We start from the raw sequence: 25,888 nt of genomic DNA, 5'->3' as shown, positions 1-25,888 counted from the left end.
CTGACTTTTGGGTCTCTGACTGGCTGTCCTGGGTCTATGCATATGTGAAGGAGCAAGGGAAGAAAACAGCACTGCTGCCACAAACCCTCAGAGGGATTCCAGGCATTGTGGGGACGAGCGGCTCTACAGCCACGTAAGTCTGCATGCAGCAACTCCACTCCTTCTGGGGCTGGGGGTCCTGCCTTGGAAGCCTTACCTTCCACGAGTCCTTCTGAGGCATCAAAATATGATGCTTAGCCTTTACTATCTTCCTTTGTATTAAGTGGATCCCCAGTCGCTCCTGGAGGAAGCTTTTCAGTAGTGGAGGGACCCCTGGAGCCATGATGGGAGAATAAGATTACCATTAGCTAACATTTACTGAGGACTTACTATATGTCAGGCGCTGTTCAAATTGCTGTACATGTATTAATTTACTTAATTCTCACACCAACTCTAGGAAGTAGGTACCTATATTATTCCCATTCAGTAGGTGAGAAAACTGAAGCACAGAGAGTTAAGAAATTTGCCCAAGGCAACAAAGACAGTGTGCAGCAAGGATTAGAACTCTGCTGACGGCACCCCAGGGCCAGGGTTCTAAAATGTCTCCAGTGGCTGCATCTTGAACAGTGAGCTCCACCAGGGCCACAGTGCCCACTGCATTCTGTGGGCTCTGGAAGGGAGGGCCCCGCACTCCACCCAGCTGGGAAGTGTGAAATAAGGCCACAACAGACCTGCTCCACAGAGCAGGGTGTCCGTTAAATGGCTCACGTGGATCTAGATCATTTTGTACTCCATTCCCAGCAGTGCCTCTTCCTTGCTGTGTGACCTTAGGTATATGATGAACCTCCCTGATCCTGTTTCCTTCACTGTGCATGGGGACAATAATGCCTGCCTCACAGCTTGCCATCAGGATGAGCTGGTGCAGAGCAGGTGCTCAGCAGTGTCTGCTGTTTTCTCCCTTCCCCAATGCACCATGAACTTGTCCACCCATAACACAGCAGAACCCAGGGCTTGGCATCGATGAGGTGGGGATGAGGGTGCCCACATCTCTTCCTGGGCACTGGGTTGGGGAGCAGGTGTGTGGACCCTGTACCTCGTGTGTGGGCCACCAGAGGGTTGTTATGAAAGATGAGCTCGCAGAGAGATGGGAAGAGAGCTGCTGGCAGGATGGACTCTTCCTTTGAGATCTGTAAAGAATGCAGGAGAGAGCATCGTGTCGACTCTGCCCCTTGTCTCTGCCCAAGTGCTTTCAGCCTCCACACTGTAGGGCTATGTACTTTCTAGGACTGAAGTGTGGCCAGGGAAGTGATGCTGCTCTGATGGGACTCACTGCTGGGCAGCATGTCATCCCTGCAGTTCCCCTTGCTCACACCCAGAATACCTTGCCCCTCCTGCCCAATTCCACCATCTCTGTTCTACATTTGAAAGTTAAGAATTTTTGTCTCTTCCCCACATTGGATATGTAGCCTATACCAAATACTGAGGATGTTGGTGACAAAATAGAAACCAACACATACAGCACGCGTCTCATAAGGAGTCTGGAGGTGTGGCAGGACATTGACTTGGACTTCAGGACACACCCGTCTGACACTTCACCTTCCTCAATGCACCCTCCACACACTCCTCAGTCTGTCAAAAGCACTCCTGAAGGTCTCTCACTGAGCCTGACCTGGGCACTAATCTGGGGAGGGATAGGGGACAGGAGGTCAGGGGGACACACTCATCTAAGGGACAGGCAGAACCAATGGTAAGGCAGACCTCCTGGCTTTCTGGGGCCCACAGGCTGCTCCATCCTGTGATGTCAGCCTCTAAAGGACAAAAAATACACAATCATTGTTAAGCAGAGTGGCTAGAAAACCTGGGGATTATGTTGGGGAGAGTGTCTATTAGCACTGGGAAGAGTATCAGAGCCGCCAGTGTCAGAGCGGCCAGGAGTGAGGCTGTGGCCTTTCAGCTGCCTGGACACATGGGAAGGTGCTAAGTCAGACTTGGGACTCACAGAATGCACTGAGGGCTGGGGCAGGGCCAGCACTTCAGTTTGGCTTCTCTGGAGCCTCACTGAGTAGTACTAGATGCCACTGGGCAATTAACTTATTTATTCTCTTTCATTTTTGTTCATTCAATCAACAATTAGTTCCTGAATGCCTACATGTGCCAAGCGCTGGGTTGGGAACAAGCAAAACTGAACTCCTGTCCTCAAGTAGCACGGCCTCGTCCTTGGGGAGCCTATTAGATGGATTTTTAGAAACATGAGGACCTGAATTAATGAACTGAATATTAATTTCAATACAGGAGTGTGAGTATTCCTTGACATGCACAAAATAATCATGAGGAAAGATTTGTAAGCAAAATAAAGCCCTGGCCCTCAAAAAAACCCAAAACCGTGTGTTGCGGCAGTAGGCAACTGATAAGAGACAGACACGTCATTAAGGAAATATTATTTGAAATTTGACAAGACTTGGTAATGGTAATGGATTAGATACAGGTGGAGAGGAGGGATGTAAAAGAGAAATATCAAGGACAACAACCAGGTTTTGGCTTGAGTAACAGGTTGGATGATAGAGGTATTCATTAAGATGTGGAACAATGCAAGAACACCAAATTTGAAGGGAAACATCATGAATTCACTTGGGATATGTGTACTCTGGAGGTACCTTTGGGACCACTGAGTAGAGATTCAAGTAGGCAGTGGGTACGTTGGTCTGGAGGACAGAGAGGTCTGAGTTAGAGTTAGAGCCTTGTATGCCACTGTTCACGGGCCAATGAGTATGGGAAGCCATCCCCTGCAGAGAGACTAGAGTGACAGAAAAAAGGGACTGGGAGTAGGCTTTGAGGGACTCCACCGTTTGATCACCTCGACCAGGGGTCGACTCATCTTTTCTGTCCAGGTCCAGATAGTAAGTATTTTAGGTTTTGCAGGCCACACAGTCTCTCTCACAGCTACTCAACTTTGTTACTGTATGAAAGCAGCCATAGACAATTCATGAACAAGTAAGTGTGGTGGCTCTTTTCCAAAAAGACTTTCTTTATGGACTCTGAAATTTGAATTTCATATACTTTCAATGTGCCATGAGATATTATCCTTCTTTGATTTTTTTCAACCATTTAAACATGTAAGAATCACTCTTAGCTCGAAGGCTGTACAAAAACCAGGGCAGCAGCTACAGATAGAGCAGATGGGTCAAATCTGGGCCTCTGATATGTTCAATAAAGTTTCATTGGAACACTGCCATGCTTACTCATTTACATAGTACCTTTTGTGCTGCAAGGGCAGAGCTGGGTAATTACAACAGAGTAATATATTTACTATCTGACCCTTTACAGAAAATGTTTGTTGACTTCTTATCTGGATTCTAGAGGAGGGGAGGAGGATGAACCTACAGAGAAACCTAATGTGTTAATAAGTAATTACAATGGTGGTTAAAGAGGGTGCCAAGTCTCTTGTATGCATATCAGGTGGTCAAGCACCAGTCTTGACAGAATGCAGATGGAGAATTTAATTTAATTTTATCAGGATGCAATTCCATCTACCCAAATCAGGTGGCTAAAAAGTTGAAGAAAGTTACAATTGAAACTGGTGGAAAGTTAAAAGATACCCAGCACATGTGTGTGTCAAATTTTTGGTGAAATTAAGTCCCAGCTGAGAGATACAGTCTTAGGATTCTGGCTGATGCGATTTCGTAAGCAACAGTTGGCCAGCAGGCTAGCCTGTTCCCTATAAGGTGAGCTAAAGCCCCCTTGAAATAAATTCAGATTCCAATTAAATTGAAACTTCTGCCCATTTTCACTGGGTTAAGGTGAATATAACTTCATCTGTCAAATTTATGAACTAAGTAAATTATGAGTTAAAGGCTGAGTGAAAGTAATTATTTTATTTTCGACACGAAAATTACTAGATTTCTGAATGAATATTCTAGATGTACAAGTTCTGTTTGAAGGCAGAATTGGTTTTGAATCTTAACTTTAATGAACTGAATATTAATTTCAATACAGGAGTGTGAGTATTCCTTGACATGCACAAAATAATCATGAGAAAAGATTTGTAAGCAAAATAAAGCCCTGGCCCTCAAAAAAACCCAAAACCGTGTGTTGCGGCAGTAGGCAACTGATAAGAGACAGACACGTCATTAAGGAAATATTATTTGAAAACTCAAGTGAGGATGTAGAAAAATGGAAAGAGTGCTGCTCCCTCCTAACAACAAGAAAAAAATTGAATAACCTACAACATCGTAAGTTTTCTTGAGTCCAACAGAGAGCTAAGGTCTCAGGGCAATCAAGTGGGCTGAAATCTGAGTAACGAGAGGCACCTCCACGGAGAGCTGGGACTCAGACACTGGCTCCCCTGAAGAAGACATGGGAGGAAGAGATGGTGAGGGCTATACAAACATTTAAGAAGAGGTCAGTTAAAATTTTTAATAAATTGCTAATGGCCAAGTGTGGGCTACAGTAAGCGAAGAGAACTTGTGAGAGCAGCAGACATAGGGGAACTCATACCCACATATGTGCAAGAGACTGGATGAAGGGAGGGAGCTTGGAGAAAGCCTCCTCGGGGCCCAGGCCTGGAGAACCGTGCGGTCACTGTAGGGAAGGCAGGAAGGCTTGACAGCCCTTCTCCCTTGCAAAAGCCTTATGTTTCTGAGGAAGGTCAGCAAACTCTGTGTGGCCCAGATCCCTGCATCTGGGGGAGCAAAAAGATTAAAACCTGCTGCTCCTGGGGTAGGGGCAGGAAACCAACTGGGACCCACTACATTAGAGGTCTCCTGCTGCTGGGAAAGGGGAGGACCACTGAGAAAGGCTTGTCCTTGAGACCCAGGAACCCAGGGCCTACCTAAGATTGGAGCTGGACCCTCCCTTTGGCCCCCTACCACCAGACGAACAAGCACTTAGTAACAAGCAGAAGCAGTCTGCTGCTGGGGGAGGAACAAGAGTGTGGAGATAAACCCCTCTAAGGTGTAGGAACACAGGGGAGGCTGAAGCTGAGAACAGAGCAGGAACACTGAGAAAAATGCTCTTGGCATCCCAGCAAGAACCAACCGTATGTTGTGTCAAAGAGATGCACTTGAAATACAAGGCTGTAAATAGGTTGAAAGTAAAAGAATTTCTGGAAAGAGATAAATCATGCAAATAATAAGCATAAGAAAGCAGTGTCTGTATCAAAAGACAAAATAGACATCAACAAGGAGAATCACTAGAGGCAAAGGGATACAAGTCATAATAATAAAAGATCAACATGTTAGGTAGATATAAAAATTCTAAATGTATATGTAGTACAGCTTCAAAATACATGCAGCAAAAACTGACAGAACTGAAGGAAGAAATAAACCAATCCATAATCATGCCTAGAGATTTTAACTCAGTAACTGATGCAACAAATAGACAAAACAAAAGTACAGAAAAGACCCAAGTGGCTCTATCAACCACCTTAACTTAATCGTTTAAGGTATTTAGAGTACATTACCTCCCCAAACTGCTGAATACACATTTTTTTCTAAGTGCACACAGAATGTTCATCAAGATAGAAGGGTGGATCATAAAACAAGTTGGAACAAATTTCAGAGGATGAAATCTTACAGATTGTTTCTTACATAGTAAAATTAAATTAAAAATAAACAAATATGACATCTAGGAGATCCCTGTCTATTTGGGAATTAACACACTTCAGAACAAAGATCAAAGAAGAAATCACAACAAAAATTTTAAATATTTTAGTTGAATGAAGATAAAAACACAAATCACAATTTGTAGAATGCAGCTAAAATAGTGCTTAGAGAAGAAATGTATAGTTTTTACATGGTAATATTAAAAGAAGAAAGATCTAAACCAATAATGTAAAATTATACTACTTAGGAAACTAGAAAAAAAGCAGATTAAACTCATTATGAGTAGAAGGAGAGAAATAAAGTAATGAGCAGAAATGAATGAAATGGAAAGCAAGCAAATAATAGAGAAATCCAGTGAACTAACAGCTAGTTTAGTTTAACAAAAAACGTCAGTAAAAGGGATAACTTCTAACTATTTTGGATCAGTAAGAGAAACCCATAAGTAAGAGGGACCCATAATTCATCTACAGTCCACAGATTTTTGACAAGGGTAAGAAAACCATTCAGTGGGAAAATAATAGTCTTTTCAATAAATGGTGTTGAGGAAACTGCATATCCACATACACAAGAATGAAGGTGGATCTCTCTACCTCACACCATATACAAAGATTAACTCAAAATAGATCACAGACCTAAATGTCAGAGCTAAAATTATAAAAGTGTAAGAGGAAAATAGGGAGTTTAGTGTACCACCTGCGTGCCTTCGAAGGAAGGTAAGCAGAGTACCTTAGCAGTTGCCTGCATTTCAGACTTGAGTAGGGTTTAATTACTGGGATTTACAGGAAGTCAAACAATACATGGATATTAGAAAAACATGTTAAGGAAAAACATGTTAAATTGTCCCATGGACTTTACATCTGCTGTTATCTTTGACTAGAATGCTTCTCCCTTCACTCTATCCCCACACTTCACTTCACCATATCCACTGATTCAGATCTCAGCTTAAACACCACTCTCTCGAGAACCTTCTTTGATCCCAATTAGGTTAGATCCCCCTGGTCATATATTTCATAGCACTGTGAATTTCTTCAGAACACGAAGTATGCTTATATTGTGATTATCTGTCCAGCATCAGTCTTCCCTGTAGGTGACAAGCTCCACAGGGCAGAGGCCCAATCTCTCTCTGCACATCTGTATACCCGTGTCTAGCCCAGAGGTTGGCACATGGTTAAGTGTTAAATAAATATCTGTGACTGAATGGATGGACTCCTGCCTTGGCCTGCACTCTCTCCTCTTACCCCAGCCTGAGAATTCCTGAGCCCGCTTATCTGTAACGCAGGGAGTTGGCGTGCATTTAGGCCAGGGCAGCTTTCACCCACCTCCCATCCGTGCTGCTGAGAATATGGGTAGAGAAGCAAAGTCACCTTGTTGTCAGCCAGGCTAAGGTACCTCAGCTCTGGAAAGGGCTGGGCCAGCGTCTGGTTCCTGGCCTTCAGTGACTTCACAGGAAGAATCTTGAATATGGGAGGCAGTGCACATACCTTGGTTGTCTTAGAAGGGAAAAAAGGTCTAAGTCAAAGTGCTCCGATGATATGAAATTGAATGCTGCCAAGGGCCAACAGGACCCTTCCTGTGGAGTGTGGTGGAAAGAATGACCATTCTAGACATGCCTGGCCAAAAGAGACATCTAGGGTCAGAGGGGGAGATGTCACCAGGGGCCCAGAGCTCTGGCTCCAAGTTCTCTGAGGTCACATGGTGAGCTAATTTCCTGGCACCCAAAGTTCCAGTTTCAATTTTCTGAGGCGGAAGGATAACACAGCAGTGGTGCAGACATCAGAGGTGCTTTGCCCCCACCTCCCACTTCTGTCCTAGAACAAGTTATCCTGAACTGGCCCTTGTATGCAGTTGGGCTAAAATTTCTCCGAAAGGCAGAGGGGCAGGTGCTGGCACTGTGAAGGGGACCTTTCCTAGTGGGGAGATGCAGAGCAGGAGTGACCTTGGCCTGGAACACCTGGTCTGAAGGGCTATATCACATCCGGCAGTGGAAGCTCTTCATTCCAGGATAAAATTATAGCTAGGTCTGGGTGACTGCAGGCAGGCCTTGGGGCCTGACAGTGGCACAGTGCACCTGGGTCATGAGGACCCCGTGGTTTTCAGCATCACCTCCCCTGCCTCAAGTTCAACATGTTTGACCAAGCAGAAAATGGAAGATGCTGGAATAACCCTGCCTAACTCAATACACTGATTTCTTGAGTAAGATGGGACCAAAGGAAATTACAGGGTAGATACTGGGCTAATAATTGGGTTCCGATGAACCAGATTAGGTTCTAAGCTCCATTAATTGCTGTATAATCTTGAGCAAATCACTTAAATTTCACTTGTTCATTCAATGAACATTTGTAGAGCACCTACTTTGGGCCAACTATTTTGTGCCCTCCTGGGGTCCAACCTGTACAGCCACAGAGGTTGGACAGGTGAGTCATTGTTGAGAGTAAAACAAAAATCAGTGATGGTGCTTATATGACTCTCTTCTCCAGGTGACCCGAGAGAGTGGAATGTGGTGGCAGCTGGTAAGGCATTTTCCTCAACTGTGTAAGTCCTTATCCGGATCAAGGCTGTGTGAGCTGAAGGGCACAAGTCAGACTGGAGCACAGAGAAGAGGCCAGAGAGTCAGGTTTGTGGGTATCTGGCACTGTCCAGGGCACCAGTGTCCTGCCCTGAGGGCATGACTGGCCCTGCTGGGAACAGAGCAGGCCCTGTCTGGGAGATGCATCTGACCTGTACAGAAAGAGGCCATTAAACTTTCTATATTCACTCCCCAACTCACTCTCCATGTTCTCAGATGCCAGACAACTGGGATCTGAGTACCTAGCGACCTCCCAATTATCTCTGACCTCTGTGGTGGACTGTTTAATGGCTGCAAGCCCCTCTATCCCATGTACATGCCCTTTTGCAGTGTGACCCTGCCTTGGAGGTGGAGTCTGTATCTCTACCCCCTTGAAACTAGACTGGCTATAGGATAATAAAGAATTTTTCTGATCTTTATCTTGGGTTCTTGGCACTGAGCTTCTAAAAGCCTTGGAAATTCCTGAATGATAGGAATGTCTTTGTTATTCATGACCCTGTGGATCATACCTGAGTTTGTGCTAATGAGATGACTCAGGATGGGGGCTGACCATGCCAGAAAGACAACCACCTGATAAGAGGGTTGGGGTTTTATGCCAGTCTGATCTCTGGGGAGGAGAGGGGTAACTAGAGATTGAATTCAATCACGTATGTGGCCATGGTTCAAGCAATCATGCCAATGTAATGAAATGCCAACAAAATACTCTGGACACTTGTTAAACGTATCAGATGTGCTGGGAGGGTGATACACAATGATTCCATGGTAAGAGGGCACAGAAGCTCTGTGTTTAGAACCTCCTAGACCTGATTTGTACCCTTTATAGTAAAACTGTAATTGCAAGTACAATGCTTTCCTGCATTCTGTGAGTTGTTCTAACAACTTACTGAAACTGAGGGGGTTGTCGAAACTCCAGAGTATGTAGCCATTTGGTCACAAGTGTGTGGAGGGCCTGGGGACTCCCAAACTTACAGCTGGTGTCTTGTTGGGAATTGTGTCCTTAATTTGTAAGGCTATGGTAACCCTGGGTGGCTAGCATCAGGAGTGTCTTGTATTATGCTGGCCTTGCTTTGACCAGGAGAATGTGCTAGAAGTGCCATTGTTCCAATTTCAGAGCCTTACATTTACCTTTGTTCTCCTGGAACCCTGATGCCACCATGCTGTGAGGCCCAGGATGAAAAGACCACATAGAGATGCGAAGTCATACCAGCTGCCCACGAGCCCAGCCGCCAGCTAACCAGCCAGCTGCACGAACAAGCCCTGGCAAAACCAGCAGAGCCACCTAACCAACCCAAATCATTGTGAGCAATAGCAAACTGCTATTGTTTGAGGTCAGTAATCATTGGGTTGGTTTGGTATATGGCAACAGTTACCTGATGTAATTTCTCCCCACACTGTAACTATGGAGAGGGGGTTACTTGCTGCCTCTCAAGGATGCAGGTGGCTAGATGTATAGTTGTACTGCTGACTGTGAATGAATAAACCAGTAGTTGGTTAGTGCACCAGTTTTCATGAGCTTGCTTAGCGAGTGTCTAACCCTAGAGAAGAACATGCTGTGCTGACAAAAATCACAGATCTCAGCCTGGAACACTGATGATTAGGCCCTAGATGGTGATGGATTTGACAAAGATCACTAGCTTTCAGGGACTCTTGTTCATCCTGGCAGCAGTCTCACTTCACTGCCAGCTTAATCACTTGAGGCAGCCCCCAGTACCACTGAGCAGCATATGAGAGCAACCAAAGGTGGCCTGTGGGTGTGTGAGGCCAGGGACCTGTCTGTCTAGGCCACTGCTGCCTCCCCATAGGCCAGCACCGAGCCTGGCACAGGGTCGGTACTCAGCAAATACCTTTTCAATGAATGGGCTTCATCAAGTGTGATACATATAAATGCATCTTGTGGCTTCATTAGCTTCTTTTTGTTTACTAAAATTGATGTTCTCACTCAAGGACACAAATACAGAACAGGCAGTTCCTACCTCTGAGGTTGAAAATCCAGGGTGAGATGAGAACACAACCTCTGAAACAAAAGAGAAACAGACGAAGGTTGGTGAGAGCACTGACTGACTCCCAGAGAGGCCCAGACCTGGGTCTGCCACCCACTGAGGACCCTCGATGGGGCCTCACTGGTCGTTAGCTCCAGTGCTAACAGGGGAGGAGGGGTGTCTGCGGCATCTGTCAGGTCATGAGCCCTTTGAACACAGAATAAAATCTCAAGTCCTTGGCCGGGCCTTTGAGGCCCTGCCTGATCTGGCCCTTGCCTTCTTCGCGAATCTACCTCATGATCCCCTGCCCCTCATACTATATTTCAGCCACACTGACCTTCCTTCTGACCTTGCAATGTGCAAGCTCTTCCCAGCCTCAGGGCTGCTGGGTAGTTAGTACTAATCAGAAGGCAACCCAACCATCTTAGGAGAGAGATGTTCTGTCAGAGGATCTAAAAATAGTATATTTGTTATATTAGTAGAAATAGAATGTGTTAAAGACAGTGAATTCAGGAGAGATACTAAGAATAACCTTCCTGACTTAAGGAAGAAGCTGCTGCTGATTTCATTCTTGGGACCACTGGAATAAGATGAGCCAATAAACAGCCGAGGTCAGCCTAATAAATCAAAGCATCTTCTGGGCCTGGATCCTGTGCAGACACCACTCACCTTTGCCCTGGCTAATGGGACCCCTTCTATATGCTGATGATATTAAAATGAGAAAGATTACATGAAAATGAAGTAAACAATAATAGGACTGAAACACCACATGGCATAAATAACTACTCCTGTGGCAATGGTCTGGAAGGAAGTTTGAGAAAAGTCTGCAAGGAACAAAGTAGGAGTTGGCAGGAGGATGGGCCATGTTGTAAGTGTGGGTGCTGAAGAGTGATCCCCTGGGGAGACAGAGAGCCCCCACATGAAAGACAGGCTTCAGCACACTCTGCCTCAGTACATGTGCTGCCCATCCCCTCAATCTCAGGAAGCAGCCCCAGAAATCTGAACCTGCATTCTAAGTTTCTGGTTGGAGACTGTTCAACAAAAGATGGACATAAGAAAGAAAGAAGCAAATGCTACCATTTGCAACAACATGGATGGAGCTAGAGGGTATTATGCTCAGTGAAATAAGCCAGGCGGAGAAGGACAAGTACCAAATGATTTCCCTCATTTGTGGAGTATAACAACAAAGCAAAACTGAAGGAACAAAACAGCAGCAGACTCAAGGACTCCAAGAAGGGACTAGTGGTTACCAAAGGGGAAGGGTAGGGTAGGGCAGGTGGGGAGGGAGGGAGAAGGGGATTGAGGGGTATTATGATTGGCACACATGGTGTGGGGGGGATCATGGGGAAGACAGTGTAGCACAGAGAAGACGAGAAGACAAGTAGTGACTCTGTGGCATCTTATACACTAATGGACAGTGACTGCAATGGAGTATGGGGGGGAGTTGATAATATAGGTGAATGTAGTCACCACATTGTTTTTCATGTGAAACCTTCATAAGAGTGTATATCAATTATACCTTAATAAAAAAAAAGAATTTCCTAGTATCTGAGGAAAGTTAACACTATGAAAAAAAAGTTATGATATATTAAAAAACAGAAGTGGCATCTAACAAAAACCACAATGCAGTTTACAAAAAGAATAAAAACTTTAAAATAGAATAATTAGTGTCCTCCGAGGAATCCGAAAGGCTATTTCATTCCTAAAACAAAAAGTAGGTTATGGTGGAACAGGCTATTAACAAGTTTGTAAATTTAAAATACAATAAGCAAATAAAATACTTAATAATTATGTGCTGGATGAGTGAACAGACCAAGTTGAAGAGCTAATTCATAAGATGGAAGACCAAGTTGAGAGCCTCTCTGAAAATGCAGAGCAAAAAGGCAAAATTTAAAGTATAACAGCAAAGAGGAATAGGTGATAAATCTGAAACTTTCAGCATCTGATAGAATTTCACAGGGAGCCTACACAGAGAATGGGAAGGGGAAATTAAAAAATTGTTTCCAAGAGTAAGGAGACCATACATTTTTGACTAAAAGAACCCTTAAAGTACCTAGCTGGATAAATGAAAATGAGTTGCACACCTACATGCATTTTAGTAAAATTTCCAAAGAATGAAAGGGAAATCTTAAGAGATTCCAGAGGGCAAAAATAGGTTTCCTGCAAAGAGATGAGAATCAGATTGGTGTCAGATTCTTACCGGAACAATGGATCTAGTGGGCAATGGAATAATATCTTCAAAGTTTTAAGGGAAAATTATTTTAAGGCTAGAATTCTTTATCCAGCCAAACTAGCATTCAAATGTGATAACAAAACAAAGGTAGTTTTGTATATTTTAAGGACTCAGAAAATCTACACACAAACCCTCTTTGAAAGAATCATTCAAACAGCAAAATGAACAGCAACATAGAATAGGGAACTATCTTTGTGGCTATTAGAAAGGGAGGTACTTCTTAAGAACCCAAAGGCACAAACCATCAGGCAAAATTGTTTAGACTTTGCATTATAGGGTGACATGTGTCCCTCCCAAAATTCATATGTTGAAGTCCTGAATACCTACTACCTCAGAATGTGACTGTTTTTGGAGATAGGACCTTTAAAGAGGTAATAAAGTTAAGTGAGGTTATTAGGATGGGTCTTAATCCAATCTGAATAGTCTTCTTGTAAGAAGAGGAGATTAGGACCCAGACAACAGACTGAGGGGCGACCATGGGAGGACACTGCAAGGAGGCAGACAGCCACCTGTAAGCCAGGGACAGAAGCCTCGGGAGAAACCAACCTGCCAAGCCATTGATCTTGGACTTCTAGCCTTCAGGCTGTTGTTTAAGCTACCCTGTCTGTGGTGTCTTGCTATGGTGGCCCTAGAAAACCAATACATTTGGCTGGATCAAAATTAAGAATTTCTTTGCAAAATAATCATCTATACTATTACAGACAAAATTAATAGGCAGATGATGACAGAATAAAAGATATTTTAAACATTAAAACTGTCAAGAGATAGTGTTCTGGATATGTACTGGAAGTCTTAGCAAAATAAAGAAATAACAAGGTATAAGATTAGAAAAGAAGAGATAAAATGGCCCTCATTTATAGATGTCTTGATTGTGAACAAAGATAACCAAAGAAGAACCTGTAAATAATTAAAAGTGGTAAGTGCAGTGAGAAAGGTTATGGGATACTTCCATACAGCAAAGGACACTATCAGGAGAACAAAAGGCATCCTACAGCATGGGAGAATACATATGTAAAGGACTCATCTAATAAGGCATTAACATCCAAAATATAAGGAACTCATATATATATATATACACCTCAACACCCAAAAAACAAAAAATCTGATAAAAAAATGAGCAGAGGACCTGACCAGACACTTCTCCAGAGAAGAAATACAAACGGCCAACAGGCACATGAAAAGATGCTCCACATCACTAATCATCAGGGAAATGCAAATTAAACCACAATGAGATATCACCTCACACCAGTTAGAATGGCCACTATCCAAAAGACAAGAAATAACAAATGCTGGCAAGGATGCGGAGAAATAGGAACCCTCCTACACTGCTGGTGGACCACAAATTGTTGCAACTGCTGTGGAAAGCACTATGGAGGTTCCTCAAAAAACTAAAAAACAGAAATACCATTTGACTCAGTAATTCTACTCCTAGGAATTAACCAAAAAAAACACAAAATCCCTGATTCGGAAAGATATGTGCACCCATAGGTTTATCGCAGCACTGTCGCGAGAGCCAAGATATGGAAGTAACCTAAGTGTCCATCATTGGATGAATGGATAAAGAAGATGTAGTACATATACACAATGGAATATTATTTAGCCATAAAAAGAAAAGAAATCCTGCCATTTGCAACAACATGGATGGATCTAGAGGGTATTATGCTCAGTGAAATAAGCCAGGTGGAGAAAGAAATACCATATGATTTCACTTCTTTGTGGAGTACAGAAACAAAGCAAAACATAAGGAACAAAACAGCATTAGACTCACAGACACTGAGAAGTGAGTAGTGGTTACCAAGGGGGAGTGGTGCGGGTGGGGGCGGAGTGGCAGGAGATGGTCTAACCACTGTGATGTACATTTGATTTTAAAAAATTAAATTAATTAAAAAAAGAAGAAAGGTTATGGGATAAACTTTCACTAATTCTATGTACTGTGTACTAGAAACAAATTTCTATGTACTAGCAACAAACAAGTGGAAATTAAATATAAAAAAGCAATACCATTGACAATAGTATAAAAAAGAACCAAATACCTAGGAATAAATCTAATGAAAGATATGCATGATCTTGTCATTGACAACTACAAAGCATTGTTGAAGAGTATTAAAAGACCTAACAAATAGTGGGATATATTATTTCAATGAGTTAGAAAACTCAATATTGTAAAGATGTCAGTTCTCTCCAAATTCGTCTATAGGTTCAATACAATTCCACTCAAAATTCCAGTAGGATTTTGGGAAATGACAAGCTGTTTCTAAAATTTATAAGCAAATGCGAAGGCCTTATAATAGCTAGCAATTTTGAAGAACAAAAACATGACTGGAAAACTTCATTATCAGTTATCAAAACTTGTTATAAAGCTACATTAATTTAGACATATACACTGTCATCTGCCTTACCATAATATCTCCCCTACAAGTCAGTGGGGAAAAGAATATAGTCTTTTTAACATATGGTGCTGTGTCAATTAGATATCCAAATAAAAAAGTAAACTTTGACACTACTTCACATCATATACAAAAACCAATGCTAAACAGATAATAGACCAGAATGTAAAAACTGAAATAATTAAGTTTCTAAAAGAAAATATAGGAAAATATCTTCATGGCTTGGGATAGTCAAAAAAACTTTTGAACAGGAAATAAAAAGTACCAACCACAAGAGATGGATGAATTGGACTTCATTAATGTTAAGAACTTCTGTTCATCAATCACCATTAATAATACGAAAAAGCAGGCCACAGCCTGGGAAAAAAGTTTTGTAATACACAGATCTACAAAGGACTTGTATCCAGGATATATAAAATACTCAAATAAATCAACAAGAAAAAGACATATAACCCAATTTAAATATAGACAAAAGACTTGAATAGATATTTCCAAAAGAGGATATCAAAGTGATCAATAAATATATGAAAACGTACTCAACATCACTAGCCCCTTGAGAAATGCAAATTAAGCCACAATGAGCTATCACTACAGACCTATCAAAAAATAGGTAAAATTTAAAAGATTGCCTTTACCAAGTATTTGTGAAGATATGGAGTAACTGGAAATCTCTTACATTAATATGGGAATGAAAATTGGTACAACCACATATCTCCGAATGCTAAACATACTTTTATACTCCATGACCCAGCAGTCCCACTCGTGGGTATATACCCAACAGAAACAGGTGCTTAAGTCTACCAAAAGATGTAAAAGAATGTTCACAGTAGCTTTATCTATAACAGCCCCAAACAGAAATGGCCAAAATGTCTACAGTAAAAAGGATAAATTGTGGTGTATATGGAATAAATAAGAGAAATGCAAAAGAGTGAACTGCTGATATATGCAGCAAGATGAATGAGTTTCATAGACCTATGCTGAGTGAAACAAATTGGACACAAAAGAGCACATGCTCTACGATTCCATGTAGATGAATTGCAAATCAGGCAAACTCATCTATGGTGATAGAAGTCAGAATGGTGGTTGTTCTTGGAGGAGGTAATAATTGGGACAGTACCACATGGGATGCTGGAAATGCTCTATGTTGTACTATAGGTGGTGGTTAAATGAGCTCATGTATGTAAAAGTTCAAGCTCTACAAAAGATTTCTGTATTTTACTCTATGTAAGTTATTCTTCAATTTAAGATAAATGTTAACAAACAAAAACAGTAAGGTATTGGCACAGTAATAGATAACTAGATCAGTGGAGCAGAATATATAATCCAGAAATTTCTTCATGTATTAAAGGAATTTTCGTTTATAATAAGGTGACATTTCTGCCTCTGAATGTTGCCATTTGGATGTGATTCTTGGCACTGGGGTAGCCATCTTGAGACCTCAGTGGGAACCAGCCAACAAGGACAAGAAAGCAGGCCAAGGATGGCAGGAAAAAAGAAGGGAAGAATGTAAGTCCTTGAGAACATGGAAGCACCCCCTGAATTAACCATCTCTGAAAAGCCTTACTTTGGAGTTTCTTTGTTATTTGAGATTTTTAAAAAATCTATTTTTTAAATTGGATTTTAAAAGCATCTTAGCTGAGAATCACTTAGGAAGTCACTGAAATAATTCCTGTGAGACTTTCACCTTGCTCAGCCCAACAGCTTCTCCATGCAGCAGCTCCCAGGGAGCTGCTTTCAGAACAAATTCTCAGAAGCTTGTTCCCACCATGGGCCTAGAGTCTCTGGAAAGGGCATCACTCACCCATCTGGTCAACGTCGTTTTTCATGGGCAGTACAGAATCATCTGGCTGCTCATCTGAGGCCTCAAACATCCGTGCCTTGGGCTGCAGCGTGGACTGGGACTCTTTCCAGGGGCTGTCTGATCCATCGAGGAGCTGAACCTGCTGTAGGTACGGGATCCAGGAAATCCTGTTTTGGTCCAGGCTTAACTTCTTCAGTCTTTAATTAAGGAAAGCGAATGCAGAATCACAGCAATAATGATACCTCAGGGACATTTACCAAGCAACTTTAGGGAAACAACATGGACTCAAGTTTGGACACTTGTGTGACCTTGAACCAGTGACTTACTCTCTGGGCCTCAATATGCCTATCTCTAAATGGGGATACTATTCATTAACCTTTCAAGGTTCTTATGAAGATTAAATGAGGTAATGTTAATGGCCTGGCACAAAGTAGTTATTCAGTAAATGGTAGCTGAATCCAAAGTAAATCTTCCCAAGGGTTTAGTTTAACCATTTAAATGCCGGCATTTTCATTACTTCAATCAAATAAGTAGAACTCAGCAGTTAAACTTATCTTTCTGATTCTGATCCTTTTTTTTTTCTGTCTCCTTTCTGATGGTCAGGATCCTGTCTCCAGTAATATTTCCTCCTACCCTCCTTTCTTTTTGCTGCTGCTAATCCAGTCACATGATCAGAAATGTCCCTACTGACGCCCCACTTTAATGGCTGAGCTAGAACTCAGAGGGAGAAATGACTTACCCATGGCCACACAGCAGAGATAGGTGGTGGAGCTGGGGTTTAAACCCAGGTCTTTTGGCTTCCAGGGCAGCACTCAGGGTGTGAGCAAGGCTGGGGGTTAGAGGGGGCCCTGCCAAGAGAGTTTATGGCTTTACCTCCTGAGCCCAGCCAGGCTGGCAAAGCAGTTGGGGTTGCAGAGTTTGTTGTCATCCAGCATCAGTGTCTCCAGCACTGGGAACCTCAGGACGTACCTCTTGCTTGTCAGTGATGTTACAGATGCCTCCCTGTGAGTGCAAAGATCTTGGGTAATGAGCAAGGGCAAGAGCCAAGCTCTGCCATGCCCAGGAAGAAATGGAGGATACTGAATTGACCGAGAGGGCTTACCAGCTTGGGAACTTTTCAAGTGCTCAAGAGAGGTCTCTGCAGAGTAGCACCAGAACTATAATTCCCCTTCCTGAAACCCCACTCATACATACAGTCTTCTACATGGAGGAACATTTGCAGATGGATTCAGTGAGACCAGGCTGAGACAGGATTGGAGGCACTAATATCAGAGTGAATGAGGCATGACTGAGTTGAGGGGAAGCTTCTGCGGGGAGAATTTTGGGTCAGGGCAGACTCCTGGGCATGCTGTTACTCCAGGACTGGTAAGCGTGGGGGCACGAGGAGACAGTGCCCTTGGCATGGACCACAGCTTTGTCACTGTGTGGGGTAAGGTAGGCTGGATGCTGGAAGGCTCTCCTCTGAGGTGACTTCATAAAATGCATACATCAGTAAGGAGGTGAGAAGTCTCTTTTTAAATTCAAACTCTCTGAGGAGTCCCAGAAACACCGGATAGTGGAATTTAACAGGTCCTGAATTACACAGGTGGGACAGGAAGTGGTGGCATTATAAGTACTATCATTAATGGGACCTCATTTGTGCTCCCAGTGGAAGGGGCCTAGGTAGTTATTTTTAAGTACACACAGGTAGATGACTCAAATCATATTTTCATTCCTCCCTCCAAATCCATCTCCTCCATATACTCAAATAAATACACACAGAGGCAGTCACAAATACGCATACAGACATAAACCACAAACGTGCTCACAGTGAGGAGGAGGGAAAGTAACATTTGTTCAGTGCCTACCACATTCTTGGGATTGTGTTAGGTGTTCTATGTCATTTCAAAACACCACAAAGGAGGTCAGGTGTTACTTTATCTCCTTTTCAGATACTCAAACTCAGAATAACGTGCTTAAAGTCTCATAGCTAGAAAGTGGTAGAACTCAGACTTGACTCGAAACCCCAGGCCCTGTCTTGGAGCATCCACCTCTTGCATCATATCTTCAAGCCCCATGTAAATCAGAAGGTGGAGGTGGAAGTGTAGCTGTTGCCTGAGTCAGAGAGAGCTTGACGAAGGTAGGAAGTGAGTTCAAAAGTCCAAAAGGACTTTAACAATACACGTAAAGTCAGGAATATTTCAAAGGTGAATTTAGAGAGGGCGTATAGTCATTCATTTACACTCATGAATTTCTTTAACAGACATTTATGGAACCGGGTACTGGGAAGACAAGGAGAAAAAGATCCCTCCCCTCAAGGCACTTACGTCTTGTGGAGGAGGTGGACATGCTGGGCACAGGGGACAAATGCTTTACCAGAGGCGGCACACAGCATGGCGGCAGGCATGCACTGGGGAGACTCAGGGAAAGCAACACTTAAGCTAAGCCATGAAGAATGGAGAGAGAATTTGCTGAGCTCTTAACCACTGTGAGAGAGGTGAGGAACAGGGAGGAAAAAGCATCGCTCGATGGCTGGAGCTGTAATATATTTAGAAGTTCTGGGCAATCATGTTACCCATGGGGCCCAGAGAGATACAGGCAGCCCAGCTGTGAAAGAAAAGTGGGTGACTTGCAGAGCAGAGCAGATGTGAGAGCTGAGACACGGAACTTCCGGGCTGCTCCGTCAGCCTCCGGCCTTCTGTTCAGTGCGTCCCTAAGGCATGGCTGTGAGAGTCTCCAGTGTTCTTATAGTAAATTCCTCCTTTTTTGTTACTCTAATACTGATGGCCTTCTGCACAGTATAACCATGGCAGCTCTGACTAAAAACAGCACAGGTCAGTTCTGGTTTCAGAAAGAGCCCTGGCAAGTGGGTGTGGGAATAGGCTTCTGTCCAAAGACCAGAGATGCTCTACAAAGAAGAAAAGAAGCCTTTAGTTCATGGTATTTGAAGATCACAGATGACCCTTCTCCTCTTCCTGAAAGGACCAGCTTTCACACACTGGATTTTTCATTTCTACCTGCGAGCAGTACCAAAGTGTGCACAGCAGCTCTGTTGATCTATAATTCATCAGCCAATCTTTATTTTACTCCAGTGAAATATGACACAGCTAAGAAATCAGTCTTCAAAAAATTCCTCTTACACCTCATAATGGAGAAGCTGGCTCTGTCTTGTGACACATTACAGTGCTTTACCTTCTAAAAGTTTCACCCTAATTATACGATAGAAAAACTTCATTTTGTCTCTAAAATAGATGATTAAATTGGGGGGCAGTCACTAGACGGGTGAGAGGGACAAGATGCCAGGCCCCTGAGGAAAGTGTCAGGCTCTCCCACTGAGCCCTTCCTGTGGCAGGCGTGGGAGAAAAGTTCTTTGAAGTGGCAGGAGTCTGTTCGTGGTAGAGAGACTGAGGTGTCCAGCTGTTCAGAGTGGTGCTATTTTTATTATACCTTCTACTGGCAAAAGGAATTAATGCATTTTAAATCTGATGGATTTAATTATTTTAGAAGCCAACAGCATGACGCAGGGCTGGATGCGGGAGTGGGAGTTCGCCTGCCAGACGAGAAGCATTGGAACAGGGATGAGGCGCCCTGGGCTCTGGTGCCACCACTGGAGCTGTGATTGCTGTGTGACTTCCAGCTGGGGTCAAGCATCTCTGGGCCCAGTCAGTTCCTCTACACGATGCAAGAAGATTTCTTCCACTTTATGTTGTAAGACTTTGGATTGGGCTAAAAATATTGCCCAACAGACTGAACCAAGGGCTGAGGCAAACAAGATGGGATTTAACAGCTCTAATGTCTGGTGAAATGTCAGATCAGCTCTTGTGATAAGATACAGAAAACCCACCATGCAAACACAGGATGAGGGAGACATGGCTTAACAGCTTGCTTGTGTAAAAGAGGACTTATGAAGTGGCTGCCGAAAAGCTAGTACTCTTTTAGGTGGTAGTATTAGGAATCAGTGATTAGAAAAAAGAGGTACACTCCCCCTCTGCTCTGTGCTGGTCAAGCCTCAGAGAGCCAACCCGTGTGGTCCAAGGGGCAGAGGGAACAGGCCCAGTGGGAGAGCCGAAGTATCAGATGCCAGTCAAAACGAGTAACGGGGCAGCCTTAAGATGGAGTGGGTCGAATATGATTCCTGTAACTCACGCAGATGGAGATAATAGCTAGATCTATCCAGGAAGAGAGAGGCAAATAGTTCAGAATAGATGAGGCGTTTCATGAAATGGAAAACAGTGAAAAGAGGAGGGCGAAGCAGGCCAAGACAGGTCACAAAAAGCCTTGTGATCAATGTTAATGAAGTCTCTCTTTAGAACACTGGGGAGCTGCCGCAGGACTTTACTCAGGGTAGTGACAGAATCAGATGGCATTTGAGAAATTGCACTCTGGCTGATGGTAAGGAGGAAGGGCTACAAGGTGAGAAACCAGACTGACACTAAACAAGATGACAGAGATGGTCAAGCTTGAGGAAGGTTTAGGAAGTACAATTCACAGCATCTGGGACTGAATGGGTATGTGAAGCGAGGAAGGGAAGATTCCAGCTGATGCCCCGGTTTCTATTCTGGACGACTGCACAGCGGGTGGAGAGCTGTGCCCATCGCCAAGGCCAGGGATCTAGGAGGAGCAGATCTTGGCATCGGCACATGTATGATGAGTTTGGTAGGATAAATGGGATATATGTGCTTTTAGCTCAGATGGTAGAAGTGAACCAGAGAAGTAACTAAAACTGGGGAAAGGATGGAACCTCCAAGAAAGATTATAACGATTAAGAAAAACAAGGGGTTGAGAATGGACAGCTGGGGACCACCAGCATTTAAGAGGCTGGCAGAAGAAGAGGCATCTACAGAGCATATCGAACGTGGACAGACGAGTGGGAAGACAATGACAATAACGCTTGTTTGGAGCCTCACAGCTTTCCAAGCAGAATAATTTCAATGGATTCTCTGAGCAAGTGGGAGTACACCTATCCTGCCCATTTTATATGTAAGAAAGTACAAGTGCAGAGCGGCACAGACACGCCTTACTTTATGTGACAAGGCTTTCCACTGAAAACAACTAGAATGATGAATAAGACGTTAAAAGAAAAAAGGTCCATCATTTGAAAACATGTAGGAGATGTGAAGACAGTGACCAAGTGGGCTACTGTAGTCAAAAATCAGGAGGCAGAAACTGAGCACAAGAGGCTACTTTTGCCTTGAGGACATCTGGCTGATACTGCGGGAACAGCAGGTAGGGCATGTGATGGGAGACCCCTACATGAATCTGGGATCCTAAAAAAGATGTATCCTCAGGGGACCGTGAACCAGAACCCCTCACCCCACAGCCAGCAGGAAACCGCCCTGCAGTGAACAGAGAAGGTGACAGGGGAGGGTAGACAGGACCCTTCACAAAACTGTAGCCCAAATATTCAGAAAATACCCAGCTAGTTTCACTTAGTTGAAAATAGTTCCATACTAGGTGCTCCTAGGAATTTGGCCAAAATAAATGGAAAGGTTTATGGTATTCGAGATTAAATAATGTGGGCCAACCCTCTGCTGAGTATAAACAGAAATTCCAGACAAAATATATAGATACATATCAAAAACAATCTTCTTTAAAGGCATCTGGGACCTAACAAGCTGTGACAAATTGGGAGGCCTCGTTTTGGAAGAAGGAAGCCCAAAACGGAAGATGGGATATTTGGGCCACTTTCCCCTAAGGCTCTCTGTTGACTCCCAGTGTGGCAGAGGAGCTGAGAAGCTGAGCAGAGATTCTGATACCCTTGCTAGTCTAGGGGCCAAAATCTGGAGTGCAGAGAGGGAGCCCTGATAAACTGCCCTGCTCTGAGTTAGGGCATTGGAGGCCCAAACCCTAGGAGTGTGAACTAGAAACAGTGCAGTCCTGTCCAGCCTGAGATCTAGCTTCTAGTAACTTCAAATGCTATAACTGAATTAAGATGATTTGGAATTATGAGTGATCTATGTAACAGAGAGAGAGAGATTGAGAAAGTGATTTGGTGAGGAAAAAAAAAGTGATTTGACTTGACCAAAGGGAGAGTCATGCCTCTTATTCAGTGTCCTATTTACATTTAAATTAAAGCTAATTAAACTGAAAAAAAAATCCAGTTCCTCAGTCACACTGACCACCTTTCAAGTGCTCGATATGGCTAGTGGCTACCATATTAGACAATGCAGATAAAGAACATTTCCAACATTGCAGAAAGCGCTACTGAACAGCGCTAAGCTAGGCCTTTCAAGGATTACTGGGCAATATCTACAAATCGGTGCTAAGGTCTGGGGATAAGAAAGGCATGGGGGTCTATCACTCAAAGTGGGGGATTATGAAGATCAGATGGAGGGGTGGAAATTTAGCCTATGAATGGACTCAGTGAAGTCATAAACCTACTTTGTGGTTATCTCCCCAGTTCCTGAGGGTATAATTAGAACAGACATACTAAGCAACTGACAGAATAACACTTGTTCACTGACCAACAGAGTGGGGATTATTATAGCAGGAAGGGCTAGATTGAATTTCCAGGAATTTTGCTTCTAGAACAGAAAACCAAAAATAATTTCACATCCCTGAAGTAATTGCCAAGATTACTGCCATCACTAAAGACTGGAAAGGTGGAAGGGTAATGACTTCTATGACTTCCCTGTTTAACTTGGTTATTTGTCTGTGCATGAGACAGGTCTTGATGAAAGGCTATAGATTACTGTGAGCTTGGTCAGGTGGTGACTCCACTTTCACTGCTGTTTCTCATGTGGACTCTTCTTACTGTAGCAAATCAGCAAAGGCCCTGGCATTGTGATACAGCTGAGGGCCTGGCAGATGTTTCTTTCTCTTTCTCAATTAACAAGAACTACTAAAATCAGTCTGCTTTTGCCTGACAGGGACAGTGACACACATTTGTCCTCATCTCTCAAGGCTACAGCAACTCTTTAGCCCTAGTATCATCTATTGCACACCATTACCAATATGTTTTGGTATTCCACAGAACATTATGTTGATTGGACCTGAGGGGCAGGAACTTACAAATGCCCTAGATGCCTTAGGAAGATCTATATGTGCCACAGGATGGAGGTAAGCCCCACAAAAACTCAATGAACAGCCACCTTGATTAATTTTCTTGACATCCAGGTATCTGGAGTTTGTGGGAATATACTTCCAGTGTGAAAACACCATCCTTCACCTTGCACCACCTGTTACTAAGAAAAAGGCACAAAACTTTGTTGGCTTTTTTGGGCTTGGGAAGCTACAAATAAAACATTTGTGCTGTTCTGATCTACCTACTGAGTATCCCAAGTCAAGGCTCTACAACGGGTCCAGCTGCAGTGCAAGGTGCCTTTTGGGCTACATGTCACTGGCCAATGGCACTGGAAATTATGATTCAGCAGGTCCAACTGTGCTCTAAATGTTTAAGGCACATAGGTGTGCTGTATATAGACAGGGTCACCAGACATCCTGGGTTTTAAGAACAGTCTGAATTTTCACCTGTTATCCCCAAATAATGAACAGTATCGTTTTTCCCTTTCAAATATGTCCTGGTTTGGATGATAAATTACATGGCCCTCTATGAACAGAGCCTTTTGTAGGGACCAACTGAAGAATCATTTTTGAGCAAAGTTATGCCCTATTCTGTAGATAACTACTTTCTTTTTGAAAGAAAAGTTTCTGGCTTACTGCTGCATGTTGGTAGGGAATGAACAGCTGACCGCAGGACATGAGGTGACCACACCACACGAGTGGCTCATCATGACCTGACTGTGCAGCTAACCTTCATCAGGTAAAAGCAGTATTTGAAATTAGGCTCAAGCAAGTCTGGAAAAGTTGCATGAATGGATGTGGCGTCGGTTCCTGTGATGCCTGCTCCTGCTGCACTGCTCCCTCTCCAACCCACAACTAAGGTTCTGCAAGCAGCTGACACAGCAGGAAACACTCCAGCTGGGTTTACAAATGATTGTGCATGATATGCTGACTCTAAAAATAGACTATTACAGTATTACAACCCCAGACGGGGGTAGTTCTGAAAGATGGGAAGAGAAACCCTCCCAATAGGTAAAATATAGGGAGTAATATCTCTGATTGTCCATTTTGCTTGGTGGGCAAGAGAGCCAGCAGTACGGGTCTATGCTGGTTCATGGGCAGGGGCTAAGGTGTAGCTGAACAGTCAAAGCTTGGAAAAAGTGATGTAAAATTGCAGATATGGAGGAGTGAGGGGAAATTATGTGGATGGATGGACCTTTACGAATGGGCAGAGAGTATGAGGAGCACCTGAATCACACAGTCTTCCCAAAGACCATCCACTGCAGAGGAGACTCTCAGTGATCAGTTGGACAAGATAACCCACTCTGTGAATGTCACTTGGCTTCTTCTCTCCTTGGCTACCCCAGGGCTTGCACAATGGCCCTGGCAGCAGGCACGGAGGCTACACATGTCCCCCTTGACCAAAGCAGATCTGGCTACCACCCCAGCAGAGTACCCAGCTTGCCAGTGGCACAAGCCAATGCTGAGTCCCTAACATGGCTCCATTTCTGGGAGGAAAGTAGAGGCCCCCATCTACTCAGGGAATGCTACAGTGCACACTTTCATAAAAGGAGCAGTGATTTTTTTTTTCCTTACAGCAGTAAATATCTATTTTGGATATGGATTTGCATTCTCTGCCCTGGACTTATTGAATGCTTTCTTATTCATTATTCTGGCACCTCACATAACATTGCTTCTAACCATGGAATACATTTTATGGCAGAGAAGTGCAATAACAGGCTCAGAGACATGGAATTCATTTTTTTAACCATGTACCCTACCATGCTGAAGTAGTTGACCTAATAGGATGGTAAAATAGTCTCTTGACAACTTATTTATTGCACTGGCTATAGGAGACTGCCCTCTGCAAAGTTGGGGTACTGACTTTAGGATAGGGTACCACATAAACCAGCAACTGATACTGATGCTATTTTTCTCATACCCAGAATGTAAGGGTCTAGGAATTAATGACTAGAAATGAGAGCCGAGCCTTTTACAGGTATCTACTTGCAGAATTTTTGCTCCCATTCCTGCAACTTTGAGCTCTTCCGATTTAGAGGTCTCGGTTTCCTAGGGAGGAATACTTTCACAGGGGCCACGAAGGATAGTTTACTTAACTGGACATTGAGATTGCTACTGGCCACTTGGGTTCCTCATTCCACCAAACCGATAGGCAGGAAAAGAGGGCTTTACTATATTGGCTGGGTGATTGATACTGATTAGCAAAAGTAGATATGACTGCTGTTGTACCTTGGGCAAAAAGGAATATGTTTAGAATCCAGGGAGTTTTATGGTGTTCCTCTTAGAAGTGTCATGTCCATTAGTCAAAGATAATGGAATTTTTCAAGAGGAAAGCATTCTG

At 43.4% G+C, this 25,888-nt stretch overlaps 1 protein-coding gene across 1 annotated transcript in view; it reads right to left on the bottom strand.

Moving 5' to 3' along the window:
- The window catches only part of XRRA1 (X-ray radiation resistance associated 1), a 63,708-nt gene that overhangs the window by 11,420 nt on the left and 26,400 nt on the right, over nucleotides 1–25,888 (bottom strand). The window contains exons 8-13 of the mRNA XM_036929796.2: nucleotides 17,419–17,547; nucleotides 16,546–16,742; nucleotides 10,119–10,159; nucleotides 6,944–7,069; nucleotides 1,073–1,166; nucleotides 197–312 (exon numbers count right to left, since the gene is read on the bottom strand). Coding sequence (XP_036785691.2) covers nucleotides 197–312; nucleotides 1,073–1,166; nucleotides 6,944–7,069; nucleotides 10,119–10,159; nucleotides 16,546–16,742; nucleotides 17,419–17,547 — 703 coding nt within the window. The remainder of the gene's footprint in view (nucleotides 1–196; nucleotides 313–1,072; nucleotides 1,167–6,943; nucleotides 7,070–10,118; nucleotides 10,160–16,545; nucleotides 16,743–17,418; nucleotides 17,548–25,888) is intronic.

This window comes from Manis pentadactyla, chromosome 9 (assembly GCF_030020395.1).
Source record: "Manis pentadactyla isolate mManPen7 chromosome 9, mManPen7.hap1, whole genome shotgun sequence".
NCBI classification, from domain to species: domain Eukaryota; kingdom Metazoa; phylum Chordata; class Mammalia; order Pholidota; family Manidae; genus Manis; species Manis pentadactyla.
The sequence above is the reverse complement of the archived record's forward strand: the minus strand, read 5'-3'. Positions and strand labels throughout refer to the sequence as shown.